This window comes from Armigeres subalbatus, chromosome 2 (assembly GCF_024139115.2).
Source record: "Armigeres subalbatus isolate Guangzhou_Male chromosome 2, GZ_Asu_2, whole genome shotgun sequence".
Taxonomy (NCBI): Eukaryota; Metazoa; Arthropoda; class Insecta; order Diptera; family Culicidae; genus Armigeres; species Armigeres subalbatus.
In genome coordinates this window covers 364,814,188-364,831,923 of record NC_085140.1, presented here as the reverse complement: position 1 = coordinate 364,831,923, position 17,736 = coordinate 364,814,188, and the positions used below count along the sequence as shown (strand labels likewise).

Genomic DNA, 17,736 nt, shown 5'->3' with positions numbered 1-17,736 from the left:
GACCGTCACGAAAAGAGGTCAGGAACTATGGGCTAATAACGAAGCCGTTTTTCAACAGAATTTGGAAATTTTGGTATCAATCGATCGAAGATCTCTTTAAGGTTTTGTCCAACTATATAATTGATTGCATATTATTTGGCAACTCGGCCGTACGAAAATCATCTTTTTGTTAAATATCTTGGCTGTGACAAATTGATGCGAAAAAAATCCACGTGTATTGGAGGGACTCTAACCCTTAACCTTCTACTCTCGAGATAGGCGTGATAACCCCTACACAACAAGACCACTTAAAGGTCACGTTTGCGAAAAAGCCATCAGAATCCGAGTACCAACCTCCACGGCGGTTAGCTCTTATTTGCAAATTGGCCGTTTTGGGTGGATCTGCGTCCTTGTTCTTGTTCACTTAGAGCTTGTGTAATTGGTGACGGATTTGGTTCTCTCCAAGCCAGTGGCGTGCTTGGCCAAGTCGGCCGGCAACAGGAGGCGGACGGCGATCTGAATCTCGCGGTTGGTGATCGTTTGTTGTAGTGCGCTAGACGGGAGGGATGTCTCATCCGCGATACGCTCGAAGATGTCGTTTATGAAGCTGTTCATGATGCACTGATGCACATCACTTTTGACGTCGTTCGGTGCTTCGTTTTGGTTGTTCTGCCGATCGATCGCGAAACCCGGACCTCGGCTTCCGAGTATCCGATATCGATTGAGACCGAGGCATCGCTTCTTCGGTGAACGGTACCGTTGGTGTCTGGCATTAATAAATAACTCCTTACGGTTGCCTTATAGAAGTTTGGTGTCTTCCACAAAGTTGTTGCTTGATAAGTAGGCCTTCATATGGTAATAATGAAATAGTTCAGAACTCTCCCGCTAGGGCGGCGCTTCAGCTAACTTTTTATATGAGCATGACAGGATGATGGCGTCTTGTGCAAAGTTTAGGAATTTAGTATTTTGAGCAACTCTTGCGAAGGAACCATCTTTGAAAAGGCTTATGATTCTGAGATACAATGCCTTTTTTGTTAAAAATGTGCTTTTATTCCCAAATTTTTGTACAATATTTATTTTCGCGTAATCTCTCTGTATCCCAGAGAGTAACATGTAGTAGACTCTGACCCGATTTAACCGACAAACAACCTAAAAAATGTCATAATTATTGTATTTTTTTAAAAAATATATTGAAAAATCGGTTTATTTTCCCACTCCCTCCACATCCCACCAAGATTTTATCTCGGATAGAATCTTGGGCTTGTAAAGAATAAAACGGAGGAGAATATGGTTGCAGAAACTTGCCGTAACTCTCAAACGACCTACTTTCATTTGTTCAACTGAATGATTTTGCTCCATTTAACATACGCCATAAATTTCTTGGATGCAGTCCTACCATTACTACCATTTACATATAGTGCCATGCAATAGAAATTTTATGCTGGTACTATATTTTTCTTAAATAATAGTTGTAAACATTTCAATATTTCTTTAACGTTGCCATACGAACTGTTTATGCTGAACATAATATAAATACAAAATGTTTTGTTCATTAATCATCGAACTAGGGCAACGGTTCTCAACCTGGGGTACATGTACCCCTGGGGGTACCTTCGCCGAACCCAGGGGGTACCTAGAACGAAATGCTCAATGGCGGATGAATTACAACTTATTGATAAAGTTTAGACAATTTTGTATTTTTTTATTTCTAAACTTTGTCTTGTACATAATATGCATGGTAATCAGTAAGTCATGGCCTATTGAATCCTGACCTCCACAACCAGTACAATGGATGAAGGGCTGTGAGACAAAACATCAAAAGGGCAAAACCTCGAATGAACAAATTTTGAAAAGTTTCTATGCAATCTACCAGGCCAAAACAGAATGAAATCTAGAGTCTACAGATTTGAAAGCCATTTGACAGACATGAAGACTTTTTCCCGAAAAGCTCAGTTGCTTCGTTGCAAGAGAATTGGAAGCATCCTTCTACGCTTCTCAGAAGCCTCCTTTCAAGTGTCCCTGAAGCCTCATTTTAAGAGGTTCAAAAACTTTCTTTTGAGAGGCCCGGAAGCCAATGCCCGAAAGTCTCCTTTCAAGAGGCTTAAAAGCCTCTTTTCAACAGACTTGAAAGCCTTAATTTTAAAAGGCTCGGACGAGTCTTTTGAAAAAGCTCGGAAGGCTCCTTTCAAAAGGCTCAGAAGCTTCCTTTTGAGTGGTTCGCAAGCCTCCATCAAGGAGGCTCGGATTTTTTCCTTCAAGAAGCTTGGAAGCGTCCACTCAAGATACTCCAATGCCTCATTTTAAGTGGCTAAAAAGCCACCATTCAAGAGGCTCGAAAAGCTCAAAAGTATTTTTTTTTAAATACTATGAAGCCTCCTTTCAGGGGGCTCAAAAATCGCCATCTTTCACGATGCTCATAAGCCTACTTTCAAGACGCTCGGAAGCCTGCCTTGATGGGGTTTAGAAGCTATTTTTCGAGAGGCTCGGAACCCTCTCTTCAAGGGGCTCGTAATTCTTTTCTCAAGCAGCCACCTTTCAAGAGACTCGGAAGCCTATCTCCAAGAGGCTTGGAAGGTTCTCTCGAAAGAGGCGCGGAATCCTACTTCCAAAAGGCTCGGAGGCCTCCTTTTAACATGCTTGGAAGCCTTCAATAGTCACAACAGTCCCTCGATGTAAGAACTTAATTTTAATTGGGAAGTTTAAAAAAAGAAGAAAATTTCAGAAAAGTTTATGGAGAGCCATATATTCCGTTAGTTTTCAGGTCCATTTTTTATATACTTGAAGAGTTACGATTATTTTCATTTACAGCAAATAAATCATAGGGGGTACCTTAATGAATGCAAAAGTTCGAAGGGGTACCTCTCAAGAAAAAGGTTGAGAACCGCTGATCTAGGGTAATGGTACCAATAGTGGAGGTATTAGTAGATCCGCAAAAGCAAATATTTTTTAAAAATTGATTTCCCATAATTGGAAATTTACGGCTTTAATATCTTGGCTAAAAGATAAACTAATAAATTTCCTAACAAAAATGAGATAGATGTCATTTAACATCAACAATTACCAAATATTGCTTGCATCACTATGGGTACACTGTTCCTTTAGTGGCGGTAAGAATTTATTTTGGTTCCCATAGTGGTGCTATCCATTGGTTTCTTCTCATACTCACCACTATTGGTACAGTTGCACCACTATAGTCAATTTTGTTAAGAAAAATCATTGTTTTCAATAGTATTTCAAGCGAAATCTTAAGACAAGTTGCATTTAACAGGATATTTAAAGCACGACGCATCAACTGAAACCATCGTAAATTGTATAAATATGATAAATCTCATAAAAACCCCACTACCTCCACTATTGGTGCTATCTCCACTAAGGGTACGGTTACCCTAAATAAATATTAAGGCACTGTGAAAGATTTACGGCAGAATTCTGCAACCGAATTCGGGTCCGTTACATTCTTTATAACCCAAAGATTCTATACGAGATAAAATCTAAGCGGGATGTGAAGGAAGTAGGAAAATAAATCGTTTTTTCATTATATTTTTGAATATTTTCCAAAAATTAAGGCGTTCTCTAAGTTATTTCATGATCAAATCGGCTCTTACAAGACTATATATTACTCTCCGAGACGCAGTAAAATTATGTGGAAATAAATATTTCACATAGATACAAAATTAAACTAAAAAAAATCAAATTTTGGATATAAACTCAAATGTCCTATTCAGCTAAATATTCTATTCGGCGAAACGGCTTATTCTGCCAAATGTCCTATCTAGACCAACATTTGAAAGGGCGTAACAGCCAAAATTTATTCTGATTCTTCGTCTACATATATAGCTATATATGTGGACAACGAATCAAAAGGAATAAATTTTGGCTGTTACGCACTTTTCAAATGTTGGTCTAGTTATTCGATTGTATAACATTTCGCCGAAATCCATTTCGCGGAATTCATTTTCGCGGTTGAACATTCCTCGGAAAAACATTTGGCGGAATGTAACTTTAAGCGGTAGAACATTTGGCGGATTGTACATTTTCGCCGAATCACTTTCGGTGGAATGGACCATTTCAAGGAATGCACCATTTGGCGGAATATTAATAATAATAGCTTAGTTTACGAGATTAACAGATCGATACTTTTATACCTAAAAAAGTCGAGAAAAATTTTCATCGAAATTGAATCTAGCCTCGTTCAGCATAGTCTTGCTTGGCAGCAACGCATCTTCCCGCACGGCTAAGGAAGGCCTCCCGGAATATGTACATAGAAGTGGTTTTCGAAATTTCAATTGCCCTTTACAGGGAATTTATGGACCGATCAAAAAACGCTCGACGACCATCCTTCAGAACGGTGGACATCAGTCAGACACCTGTTTAATGCGCTATGCTGAGGACGGTTAGAAGGAGTCCTATTAGCAGTTAATCATCGTTATTCCTGTGTGCAAGTCCGTACAAGTTTTGGTGAAAGACTTGAGCAAGTGTTTGTCGATATCACCATTGGGTGTTGTCATCTACTGGTTGGTGCCGTCTATATTCCGCCTAATAGCCACAATGTGGAACTCTTTGACGAACATGTAGCCTCCGTTCGTGAGCTGTGCAACAACGTTTCAACAAAATATAATCGACCCGGCAAAGAACAATGGACAACCCCTCTGGACAACGGAACACAAACTACCCCCACGCAAATAATGCCAAAACCCGCAATGCAAATGGACACTCTTTGGAACTCGCAACATGAAACAGAAACGGATCCCTCCAGGATCGAAAATTAATTAGAATAACAAAATTTCTCGGTACCCTTCCGGTCCGAAGAACGCTTAGAATAACAAATTGAAAATTGAAATGTAACTATACTATGTAACTTTCTTCCTCTTTCTACATGAGGTGAACCGGTCTAGGGCCGAAAACCTCGTTAATAAAGACAATAAAAAAAAAAAAATGCATCAAGTGCTGTACTGCTTGACGGATTGGACTTCATTAATATGACGCAGATTAATTGAGGGGGTTAGAAGCAGAGGGGTGTAACTGACATTTTTGTCAAAATTGAGTTGACTATAGCAAAAAAATCTATGGTTCTAGAGCTTTGCGGCAATATGCTGATATAGTTTGTACGATGTTTATAATAAATATGAAAATTCACAGAAAATTAGTAATTTTCTGAACCTCCATACAATTTGTATGGAACGAAAAAATATTGAAAAACTTTGCACCCATTTAAGTGACAAAAACTAAGTTTTTGTCACTTACACCCCTTTGCGTTTGACCCCCTCAATTACAATTGTAATCAATCCGACCGTACACTGGATCTTGTGTTCTGTTCCGATAATTATAAACCAAACGTCAACTCTGCTGTAGTTGCTTTGTTGCCTGTGGATACGCATCATCCTCCGTTGGAAATATCTTTCCCAGCGCGACGTGAACTTCCGACTGATTACTCGCATGGTGCAGACGATAAGCCAGGTCTGGATTTTTGCAAGGTAGATTATGAGTTACTCTGCGGCGATCTTCAAAATGTTGATAGGGACTGTTTGAATGCGAGTCAGAATGTTAATTAAATGGCGAGTAAATTCTCTTTCATCGTTCAACAATGGTTGCAAGCAAATGTTCCTGCTCAACGGTGCCCAAAGTCACCTGCTTGGAGTACCTCGTTACTAAGAAAGTTGAAAAAGGAAAAAAAGGCCAGTCTGCGAAAGCATCGTGCGCAACGGACTCTCGAGAGCAAACTCCGTTTCCAACGTGCTAGTAATACTTACCGCAGCTTGAATTCGGAATTATATAAGGCCCACGTTATTAGAGTGTAAACCAATCTCGAACGTATTCCCAAAAGCTTTTGGAAGTTCGTTAACACTAAAAGGAAAAACTCATCTATTCCAAAGAATGTGGTGTATGACAACGCTGAAGCGAAAACATCTGCGGAATGTTGTGAACTCTTCGCTAGATTTTTTGAATCCGTATTCAATCAAAGCTCTGCTACCGATGCCGAAGCTGAATTCGCCACGCTAGACGTTCTTTTGGACTTGATCAGCCTAACAACATTCATGGTAACCCCCCGCCAATGGCCATCGCAGCTGCCAAGAAACTGAAAAGCTCTCTGTCTCCGGGTCCAGATGGGATTCCATCTGTTTTATTTTGTCGGTGTTCCACTGTTTTTGCCGAGCCTCTCGCTTCTATTTTCTCCCGCTCACTCGATGATGGCGTCTTTCCGGAGATTTGGAAGCAATCCTATATGTTTCCTGTCTTCAAAAATGGTGACAGAAGGGAAGTCAGAAACTACAGGGGGATAACTAGCTTATCAGCTGCGTCCAAGCTATTCGAAATAATCGTTAGTGAGGTGATTCTTAGTAAATCGAAGAATTACATCTCAACAGATCAGCATGCCAGGAAGGTCGGTCACTACGAACTTGGTGTTTTTAACTAACACCAAATGACTTTCGGCCTAATGGTCTTCAACAAGCTTCGGCCTAGTGGCCTTCAGCCAAATGGCATTCGGACGAACGGTATTCGGCCAAACGGCCCTTTACCTTCAAATCAAAATCTTCCACATAATGTACATATGTACATATTCACATCTGAGTTTTCAGAACGTTGCAAATTAATGTCCAAGTCGGGTGGTCCAATACCCAGGAAACAGGCAATTTACTTTGATTAAACAAATATATTTATAACAATATGATTACTATGGGAAAGGAAAATCGGGAGAAACAGTATATCGCACCAAAATAATACCTCATATAATCAAGGATCACTACACTTAATTAGATTGAATCATTCATAGTAAATCCAACTTAGTCACTATCAGTTGCGATCGTAACGCTCCAAACACTGATATAATTGAATTCGAATCCAAGAAATCGCATCAAGATCAGTGAGCTTGTACAGACGGGCAGACACGGCTCCAATCTCGTTGGTGGTGCCACCTCGTTTGGTCTTGTTCGCTGGAAACTAGAACGAATCCGAACAGTTATGGTTCGACTACTGACTGGTGGACCGGGCCAGGGGACAGCGCGGTAAGAATGTCACATGTTGTAACGACTTCCTTCTTTACGCTCTTCATCGCCGTAGCAGAGAGCAGCATTAGTGCATGTAACAACACCGAAAGGCAACAAGGCGACAATCGCACATGAATCGATTGCTTCGGTTAGAACTAGCAACGCTCATATTTCTTCTTGTTTGGGTTCTCGTTGGATCAATGTTTTAGACGCACAAGCCACAAGAAAGCCTGGAGACGGAGAAACGGGAGTCCACACGACAGGCAATCACTTCCAATAACAGGTTCCGCCGCAGCCGCGCTGCTGCCGAGTCGGTCGGCCGTCATCGTGGTGTCGTCCCATCATCCCAACTCGATCGTAAGAAGCGGGGAAAGCAACCATAGCGAATGAAGATGGACAAGTCCAAGAAATATGGGAAAAGAGCCCGCGCAGCCTCCTGCCCGGGTGTTTGTTTTTGCTCCGGTTTGTCCGCGCGTAGGTATGTTGCTGCTTGGTTCTGCTCGAAGCTTTTTGTTCGCGTGATTGAATGCTGTTCGACTGCTTGGTTTACAGCGGTATTGCCGCCCGGGTCCGGATCCTCGGCTTGTCCGGGTAACCCTCCTGCTGGTTGATTGGCTTTATCCTAATTTTCCGATCTATGATTGATATCTGTCACAATGGAACACTAATATGGATGACATGAAATTAATTAACGGGAGGCGAATTGCGCCAATCCGATTCATGGTGTGATGATCGAGGTCTGTTTTTTTTTGGAGATGGCTTAATCGGTATCTGTTTCATTTATTAATAACACGTTTCTATATTAGTCATACTCGTCAACAAATAGTTCGGGCTCAATTACATTTGTTTTTGTTTGTTTCAATGCTTACAGCTAACAAAGCATAAACAATATAAATAACCCAGGTACACACTCGGATGGATTGTATTAAGTAAAAGATGTTCACACTTTTTGACGGATATTATTTGTACACATCACATACCTCGAAACCAAAATTAAAATTTCAACTGAGGATTTATTTTGAAACCTTTTCCTTTTTACTTCAACTTGAAAATGCTCATTAAAATATTTATGTTATGTATAGTTTTTTAGTTATCCCATGCCTTAGCCAAATTACTGTATTCAGGACTTTTCTACGTAATTTTTCATTGAGGTAACATAAACTGCAAGACACTAGCTTCTGGGCTTCTTACTGCCAAATCGAGTGAGCTTCCATTCACTTGGTTAAACTGTCATGGTTCAACAAGCACGTCCAGCTTAAAACACAGCACCTTTATGTTCCTAATTCTTGTACACCATGCTCTACTTCTTCTCTCCCATATCAGCCATGCGACCCTGAAAATAGTGATGTGAGAAAAATAAAATCGCGATTAGCCACCTAGTAGCGATAGAAGCAGGTACGCGATGGTTTCCACTTGGCCCAGCTTCTACCTCGCCGTGGCTCTATCAGCGACAACCGTGGCCGTCGTCGTCCTCTAATGAAGGGTGAATTTTGCACACACACATACCGTAAGGGTACCGTGTTTCGTATACATAAACCCTTCGATGTCACGAGAAATAATATTTGTAGGTAAGTTCACTCGTCCTTAATTGTTAATTTATTAAATTTTTAAATAGTTCTGATTTTATTTAAAAACTAATTGGATATTTTTTTTCCAAGTTCGTTTATTTGGTAGGCTCAGGCGTGTATAACACTTTACGGAGCCATATTTCTTTGTGATATATACAATCAATGTCATTTTTTCAGTTAGTAAGAGAGGGATAGGAGCCAGCGTACTCGTGGTGACTCGAGGTTAGTTTACAATATTAAAGGAAGGACGAGGTTAGGATTCGGAATCAAGGAATTTCGGCTGCTGATCCGGGCATTTGGCGTAAGGGACGATGTGGCGTGTCGTCGTGCTCGAGGATTGGTTCTACTGGGAGCGTCTTCCGGATGGCCTGAGTAACGGAGATCTACGGAACATAGAGACAGAGACAGTACAAAAAAAAAACTTTGACAGAAAAAAAAATTAGATTTTGATGTCAGAATCACAAATGAAACTATAAATGGCCTGCATATAGACCGCATCACGATCCCCCAAAACACCTCGAATTTCCCTGAAGGGTTGTTTACCTCGGGCCACTAGGGTATCCAATAGTCGCTCTCTGGAGGCGTCATTTTCCGAGCAGAACCAAACTACGTGATCGATGTCATCATAACCGGCTCCGCACCTACATAAGTTGCTATCGACAAGGTTTATTCTGTACAGATGTGCGTTTAGTGAATAGTGATTGGACATAAGTCTCGACATCACGCGAATGAAGCCTCGACTTAAGTCCTCACCTCTGAACCACGCTCGCCCAGAAACTTTTGGAACTATGGAAAATAGCCACCGTCCAAGTTCATTGTGTGTCCAATTCCTTTGCCAACTTTGAAGAGTACTCTGACGGACTAATGGGAAAAACTCGTTGTTCGAGAGTTGTCTATCATAAACCTCACCTTCCTGTGCGCCCACCTTTGCCAGCGAGTCTGCCTTCTCATTGCCGTAGATTGAGCAGTGAGATGGGACCCAAACAAAGGTAATCTTGAATGATCTTTCGACCAAAACACGCATCTGCTCTCTTATGTCTGTAAGAAAGTAAGATGCGTGCTTAACAGGTTTCATCGACCGGAGATGAAATAATAGTCTACGGGCTGATCGGAAATTATCCCCAAAGCGAAGTTAATTGATGCCAGCTCAGCAACATAAACCGAACACGGTTCCTGAAGTTTTCGGAAGGTGGTTGAAGTTACATTGAAAACACCGAAGCCAGTGGATCCGTTGATGCGAGAACCATCAGTGAAATATCTGTTGTTGCAATTGACATGTTCATATTTTTCAGAAAAAAGTGAGGGAATAGATATTTGTCGAAGATGATCATGGACAGATCGTATACAATTGAGGAACTGTCGTTGGTGAAGTGAACTCGAGGGGGATTATAACACGGAAGACAAAGATCTGACGATTTGTAGTTGAGATAAACTGAGATAAACAGGAATCTTGGACGACAAGTTAGTTCAAGCATATTATCGAAGTTATCTAGAACAAGTGTGTTACTTGTTCCACATTTGATGAGTATTCTAAGCGAGAGCTCCCAGTAACGGTGCTTTAAAGGAGTGACTCCAGCAAGCACCTCCAGGCTCATGTTATGCGTTGAATGCATGCAGCCAAGGGCAATACGCAAACAACGATACTGAATTCGTTCCAATTTGATCAGGTGGCAATCAGCTGCTGAGAGGAAGCAGAAGGAGCCATACTCTAAAACAGAGAGAATAGTCGTTCTATAGAGTTTGATGAGGTCTTCCGGGTGAGCACCCCACCATGTTCCGGAGATAGAACGTAGAAAATTGATCCTTTTCCGGCATTTTTGTATCAAATACTCAATGTGGAGTTTCCAAGTACATTTAGAATCAAACACGACCCCAAGGTATTTAGAAGATAAAGATTGGTTGATGTCATCATTCAACAGCTTGAGTTTCAGTTGAGCAGGATACCGCTTCTTAGTAAACACAACCAACTGAGTTTTTTGCGGTGAAAACTCGATCCCTAAATGTCTGGCCCAAACAGTCAGATTATCCAGGGTACTTTGCAATGGTCCTTGCAAGACAGCTGCACATGGACCTCTTAGAGAGACCACGGCATCATCTGCAAGTTGTCTGAGCGTGCATTGTCCTTCCAAACAATTGTCAATATCTTTGACATAGAAATTATAAAGCAAGGGACTTAAACATGAACCTTGGGGAAGGCCCATGTAACTAGTTCTGGAAGTTATCAGAGTGCCGAGTGTGAAGTTCATTTGTTTTTTTGACAACAAATTGTACAAGAAATTATTCAAAATAACGGGAAATCCATTACTGTGCAGATTGTCTGACAGTACTTCTATGGAAACTGAATCAAAAGCGCCCTTAATGTCCAAGAATACTGAAGCCAATTGCTCCTTGTGCGCAAAGGCCAGTTGTATATCTGAAGAAAGCAACGCTAGACAATCGTTTGTTCCTTTCCCTTTTCTAAATCCAAACTGAGTATTTGAAAGCAATGCATTTTCTTCGACCCAATGGTCGACTCTTGAAAGGATCATTTTCTCCAATAATTTTCTCATGCATGATAGCATGGCAATCGGCCGGTATGAATTGTGATTAGACGCTGGTTTCCCAGGCTTTTGAATAGCTATTACTTTGACCTGTCGCCATTCTGGTGGTACGATGTTGTACTCCATGAAACAGTTGTACAGATCAAGTAATCGTCTTTTTGCGATATCTGGGAGGTTTTTAAGAAGATTGAATTTGATGTTATCGCATCCCGGAGCATAGTTATTCGATGAAAGAAGAGACATAGAAAGTTCCAGCATTGTGAATGGTCTACCCAAAGAACCGGGATCAGTGACTGATTCTCGAAATAGCGGTTCTGCTGTTACGGAATCTGGGCAGACCTTTTTTGCGAAGTTGAATATCCATCGATTGGAGTATTCTTCACTCTCATTGGTGGAAATGCGGTTCCGCATGTTGCGAGCCGTTTTCCAAAGTGTTGTCATTGAGGTTTCTCGTGATAGTCCCTCGACAAAACGTCGCTAGTAGCTACGTTTTTTGCCTTGAGAAGATTTTGAGTTTTCTTTCGAGCCTTAAATACTCTTCAAAAAGCTCTGACCTTCCGTGTTTACGGAAGGCCTTGAAGGCATCAGATTTCTCAGAATACAACTTAGTACATTCATCATCCCATCCAGGAGTGGCTGGTCTTCTGATGACAGATGTACTTGGAACGCGTCGTTTCTGAGCTTCTAGTGCACTTTTTTGAATCAACTCAGTAAGGAATCGATATTCATCCAAAGGGGGAAGAGTATCAGTTGATTCAAATTTTTACCGCCGATGCAAATTTTTGCCAGTCAATGTTCTTCGTGAGATCGAAGGGAACATTAACTGGCTCAGATTGTTGATAGCCACTCTTAATTGTGGTGACTATCGGCATATGGTCACTACCATGGGGATCTTGAATTGCCTTCCACGTGCATTCTAATGATAGTGAATTTGAACATAAAGACAGATCAATACGGCTTTGTTGACCATTTGGTCCTATTCGAGTTACTTCACCAGTGTTCAAAATATTCAAATTGAAATCGTCACACAAATCATAGAAAATAGGCGCTCTATAATCGTCATACGTTTCGCCCCATCCAATACCATGTGCGTTCATATCACCCAATATCAATACTGGAGATGATAGGAGGGAGACTGCGCTCCAAAAGTGTCGACGATTAATAGAGGCATTTGGAGGAGTGTACACTGAAGCTATGCAAAGATCTTTATTCTTTACATTTATTTGGCAAGCGACGATCTCTAGGCCATTAACAGTCGGAATGGGAATTCTGTAGAAGGAGTAGCACTTTTTGATCCCCAAAAGAACGCCACCATAATGATCATCCCGATCTTGGCGAATAATATTAAAATCGTGGAAGTTGATTCCATCTTCAGAAGAAAGCCATGTTACACAGAGTGCAAATATATCGCAATCGGAATTGCGAATCAAAAACTTGAACACGTCTAATTTATTTTTCAGACTATGACAGTTCCACTGCAGCACAGTGATTGTATCTTGCATGGCCGTATTATCCATCGAAAGATACAATTTCTGCAAGAAGGGGCCATGAAACAGTCAATTGCTTCAGATAACTTTCTACTGTTGGTATAAAGAGGTCAATGAGTGGCCTCAATGAATTCGGAATATTGAACAAATTCAGAAAACGGTCCACGAGGTCCTTAAAGGAGATCAATCCTCGCTTGGACGGAATATTTTTTCTGGAAGTGCGAATTGCATTTTTTCTTTCATTGATTCTCCTAACCGGATGTTTCTTGGAAACATCGGTTTTAGGCAATGGCGGAAATGTCTTGCTGCAACTAGGATCCAAAGGAGCAGTGAAGACAGATTGCTTCGGGATTTTAAATAATCCCCCATTACCTTCAGATTTTGGCAAGCTTTTATGGATGACTTTTGTTCTCTTACGGCGCGATCCAGGGAAGACGGTTGCTTCCTCTTTTCGGGCACGTGTACCTCCGAAGAATCATCCATATCAGCTACGTCGGAGTCCAATTCATCAGTGGCAATAGAATCGTAGTAATCCCTTACTCGAACGGCAGCTGAAATAGCAGCCGTGGCGGTGGTTGTGGCGGATGTGTCTTGCGACTTAACCATTTCCGCATACGACTGCTTGGAGCGCTGCACCAACGAGCGCTTCACTTTTTGGGTGCGCTTTTTGTACACCGGGCATTCTTGCAAACCATGGGGAGGATCCATGCCACAATAAGCACACTTTGTAGCTTGTTGTTGACAGGACTCCTCCCTATGCTTTTCAAAACATTTGCCACAACGGGGCTTATTGTCGCAAAACTCGGCAGTGTGCCCCAACTGTTTGCAGTTGGTACAATTGAACACCCTCGGCACAAAAAGACGCACCGGAAATAACATATTTTCAATATCTACATATTTTGGGAGAATCGAACCGGCGAACGTCACCCGAAGCGAACCTGACTTAGAATACACTCTTTTACCATCTACCATGGTAGCTGAATGCAACTCCTTGCAATCCAGAATATCCACAGTAGACTCCATTGCATTCTTTAAGCGGCCTTTTCCCGCAAGTACATCCTTGCAAGTCAGGCTCGCTGCGTTGATCACACCTTCGATTTCGACCTCCCGCGAGGGGACATAAACCAAATATTCAACATTGTAGGCCTTGTCTTTAGCGATTTCGTTTGCATCCTTGTATATAGGTGCGGTTATGCGTAGTTTGTTCCGATTTACCTGATGGAAATCAGTTTTCGGAAAACGACGCGTCAAATCAAGCTTAATGCCGAGAAAATCTAGGCTTTTCACTTTCTGCCGAAAGTAAACAACCCAAGGCCCAGGAGAAGATGCATGGTAGAATCGTGGGCGACCACCATCTTTGGGAGGCCCACTGCCCTCCGCAGCCTCCGCCTCCATTATCACCTCGCATGGTGTTGGAAGTATAGTTATTACAAGCTAAGAACTAATAACTATTAACTAATTAGAAAAAAAAACTAATAAAAAAACTAATTCAAACTATTCTAATCAGACCCACTCTGTGGGAGAACAATACAACAATCTTTGCCACTTATCTGCGGCTGCTGCTGTAGGTAGCAGCAGTAACAATAGCTTGCTTCACTGGCGTCGCCAGAAGCAGCTACTTCCACTCGCCGACAGTGATCGCCTTGGATCCGTAGGTAGGATACGCACCACACAATAGCACTCGCACTACCGAACACAATCCGCGATGAGACACAGCACACACGTCTGGCTCGTTCGAACTATCGGCACGGAATGATTAATTGGATATATGCCTGGTAGTTTGAAAGCTTAAAATCAAGAGGGTTTTGTATAAGACACGATCGCCCGACGTAAACTGTGTAGAACACTTGTCATGTCCAGTAACATTTTGGTTTTATAATGGTTTTAAAGCACTCTTGTAGAGTAAATAATGGTCTTCAAGAGCGTTATAAAACTAAAAATGTTACTTGGGATAAGACAAGCTCGTAAAATTCCATTTAATTTCATTACTAGATTATACATTTGACAGATACGTATTTCGACCTCAACAGTAAAGCCGTATTCAGTGTCTAGTAATTGACTCGACTTAGCTCAAACTAATTTTCTTACGTAAAACAGATTAGTGCATTGAGGAATGTAGTGCCACCATGCATGAATAACATAAAACATTACTTGTCATAAGACGAGTTTGTACAATTTCATTCAATTCCACCACTTGATTGTATCTTTGACAAATACGTATTTCGACCTCAAAAGTAAGGCCGTCTTCAATGTCTCGTACTTGACTCGACTTTGTCAAAGGTACAATCAAGTGACGCAAATAAATTAAATTGTCCAGGCGAGTGCCTTATGGCAAGTAAAGACATTCTATTGAAAGCTCAAAATAATTAATATCAACAATTAATTTGATTTTTTATGATTAATGAGATGAGTGTATTACTTCTGCTCTTCTCTTTCCTCCCTCGTTATAAGGGAGTTTGGAAGAAGGAAGGTTGTTAGATTTATACCATCACAAATATTGCCTTCCACTCGCTTTCAAATCCAATTCTTTAAAACATTCTTCATGCCTTTTTTTATAGAGAGGTCCTCGACTCAGAGACCGACTGCCACAGCAGCTGCTGGGCAGTTGCACAGTGGTTAAGATACAGTTGTGTCACTTGCACGGCTTATTCTTATGGTCACTCCTGACGGAATCCAAGTTTCAAAGTGCTCGCGTTTTCGGGGGCACACCACTCGATACGGAAGCAACGCACAACTGTCATTTTTATTTTTTCACGCATGCTGCGACGCAGCAAAACTAAATCAACAAAAATGACAGTTGTGCGCCGCCTCCGTATCGAGTGGTGTGCCCCCGAAAACGCGAGCACTTTGAAACTTGTATTCCGTCAGGAGTGACCTTAACTCCATATCATTGGCTTATTCTAATTTTTCTCTCCGATTTTTGCTGGCGTAAATGAAGCACTTTGGAGCCTTATCACATACGTGTGCCTTGTGCCCTTCCTTACCACAACGACGACACAGGTTGCTACGGTCTGGGCCCTTACAGTTGTAGGACTTGTGTCCCAACTCTAAGCACCGATAGCACCTGTCTACTGAAAGCGGCTGGAGTTTGCTCACTGGGCATACTGACCAGCCGATCTTCAACTTCCCTCGCTCCATCACCTTTTTGGCTTCCACAACCGGTAACCTAAGGTAGGCTACCTGCGTGCCAAAGGGACCGCACTGGTCTCAGGCGGCAGAGACGACGTCATCTGCGTTCGTGACCTCGTCCAGTTGCTTGCACTTGAGGGTCACTTCCGCCCCAAAGCGACCTCACCTTGGCGTCGTCACCCAAGACCTCTTGGGCCAGCTTCAAAACCAAGATCATTTCACCGGACTTGGTGCGTCTGACGCTTCGTACGTCATGACTTAGCCCGCATCGATTTAAGGACTTCAGCGTACTTTGCCTTATCAGTTTTCATCAACAAGGCCTTAGTTTTCTTTGCGGGTCGAGATGCGTTCGACTTCCGTTTTATCCTATTGATCAACTGCCAAGGATTTTCGGTCCCTTGTGCCGATGGAACAGGCTGGTTGGTACCCTCTTGCAGCTATGCGACTTGCGCCTGGTTGGTGCCTTTCACCTTTTTGGGGCGAGAAGTCACCTTCTCGGGTCGATGTCCATCGGGCTCCTCTGCACCCCGATCTGCTCCGTCCAGACGACGTTTGGCCTTTTTGGTCGCACGTCGTTTGGCTTTGCTCTGAGCGCCTTCGCCGGATTGCTGCCTTTCGGGTTAGGCGCAGTCTTTTCTTCTTTGGCCGTCAGGGCGAAATCAATCGCCTCTTGGGACATGGTCGCTCCTCCAAGGAAGAAGAAGGCATCGGTTTGAGCACCTTTGTCGGCCTTCTCTCTTCCCACCACCTGCCTGATAAACGCATCCTGTTCTTGTCTTGCGACTCGAACAGCCTGGCGGAGCATCCGAAGGTTTTGTTCCAGTTTCTAACTGAAGTTCTGCCTTGCGTTTGTGGACTCGATGATATCATCGAGTTGCTCGGCGACCCCCCACATCCCGGGTAGTGGCCCGCCGAGCGTACTGATAGGGCTAATCCCCGTCACTCCTGGGGAGACTCCGGTGCTGCTAGTTGCAGCCTCCGTCACTCCGTTATCCGCCTCCCTGGGAGGAGATCTCACCAAATTCCCCTTGGCAAAGGGGTCTACCACCTCCATGCATAACGGGTCCCCCTTGTGGGTGCCGTCGAGTCCTACTGGAGTAGTCGCCTTTACTGATTCCATGGTTATCTTTGCACGCCTTATGGCATGGAGCCAGATCAGCGCAAGTAAAGAAAGGGCGCAAGTAAGAAAAGCCTACTCCCACCCAGCAGGCAAAGCTTGGTGACAGGATTGGACAGCGTGCTACAAGACCCACAACGGTTTTAGGGAACGGAAGACAGCCTAGCCATTAGTCCATGATATTAGCATTTCCATAACATTGATTTCTTATGTAACTGGTTTCAAACAAAACTAGCGTAGCTTTAAATATGAAAATTGTTAGATACAACAATTTATAATTTCCACCTAAAATAAAAAAAAACAAAACCAAGGTAAGCATATTGCAATAACATTACATTTGGCTGTTGCTATCGTCAACGCCGATGAAACGTTATAGACGCCATCCAAATGTATTACATCATTTTCATCCAACACGCACATGTGGTTCTGCCACTGATGGTAACTTTCTACCGTCGCACAACGATTAACTTTAGTATTTTTGAAGAAAATTCATCTCGGATCAACCTTCTCTTGTGTAAAATAACCCAAATAACATGTTTTGTTTCATAACTTTTATAAAACCATTATAAAACCAAAATGTAATGATTTTGTAAAGAAACGATTTATTTTCATTAGAATAAAAACCGAAATCAGAATCTAGTGAGAAAAATTCATTTGGCTGCTGTTCTCGAGGTCGTCGCTCCTGCTCGGGCACCTCTTCTGTCTCTACTACTACTACTACTACTACTACTACTACTACTACTACTACTACTACTACTACTACTACTACTACTACTACTACTACTACTACTACTACTACTACTACTACTACTACTACTACTACTACTACTACTACTACTACTACTACTACTACTACTACTACTACTACTACTACTACTACTACTACTACTACTACTACTACTACTACTACTACTACTACTACTACTACTA

At 42.1% G+C, this 17,736-nt stretch overlaps 1 protein-coding gene across 1 annotated transcript; it reads right to left on the bottom strand.

Annotated features, from left to right (window-relative positions):
• Positions 1-399: 399 nt before the first annotated feature.
• LOC134210092 (late histone H2B.L4-like) lies at positions 400-16,809 on the bottom strand. Its single transcript, XM_062686111.1, has 2 exons — positions 16,583-16,809; positions 400-745 (listed from the first exon to the last, which is right to left on the bottom strand). The coding sequence occupies exons 1-2, from the start codon at positions 16,807-16,809 to the stop codon at positions 400-402; spliced, it is 573 nt and encodes a 190-aa protein (XP_062542095.1).
• Between the last annotated feature and the right edge of the window lie 927 nt (positions 16,810-17,736).

Coding starts and splice junctions, on each gene's coding strand:
- LOC134210092 (XM_062686111.1), bottom strand. CDS start 16,809: ATGGAATCAGTAAAGGCGACTACTCCAGTAGGACTCGACGGCACCCAC. Junction 746..16,582: donor GGCGGGCCACTACCCGGGAT/GTGGGGGGTCGC, acceptor TATTAATGCCAG/ACACCAACGGTACCGTTCAC.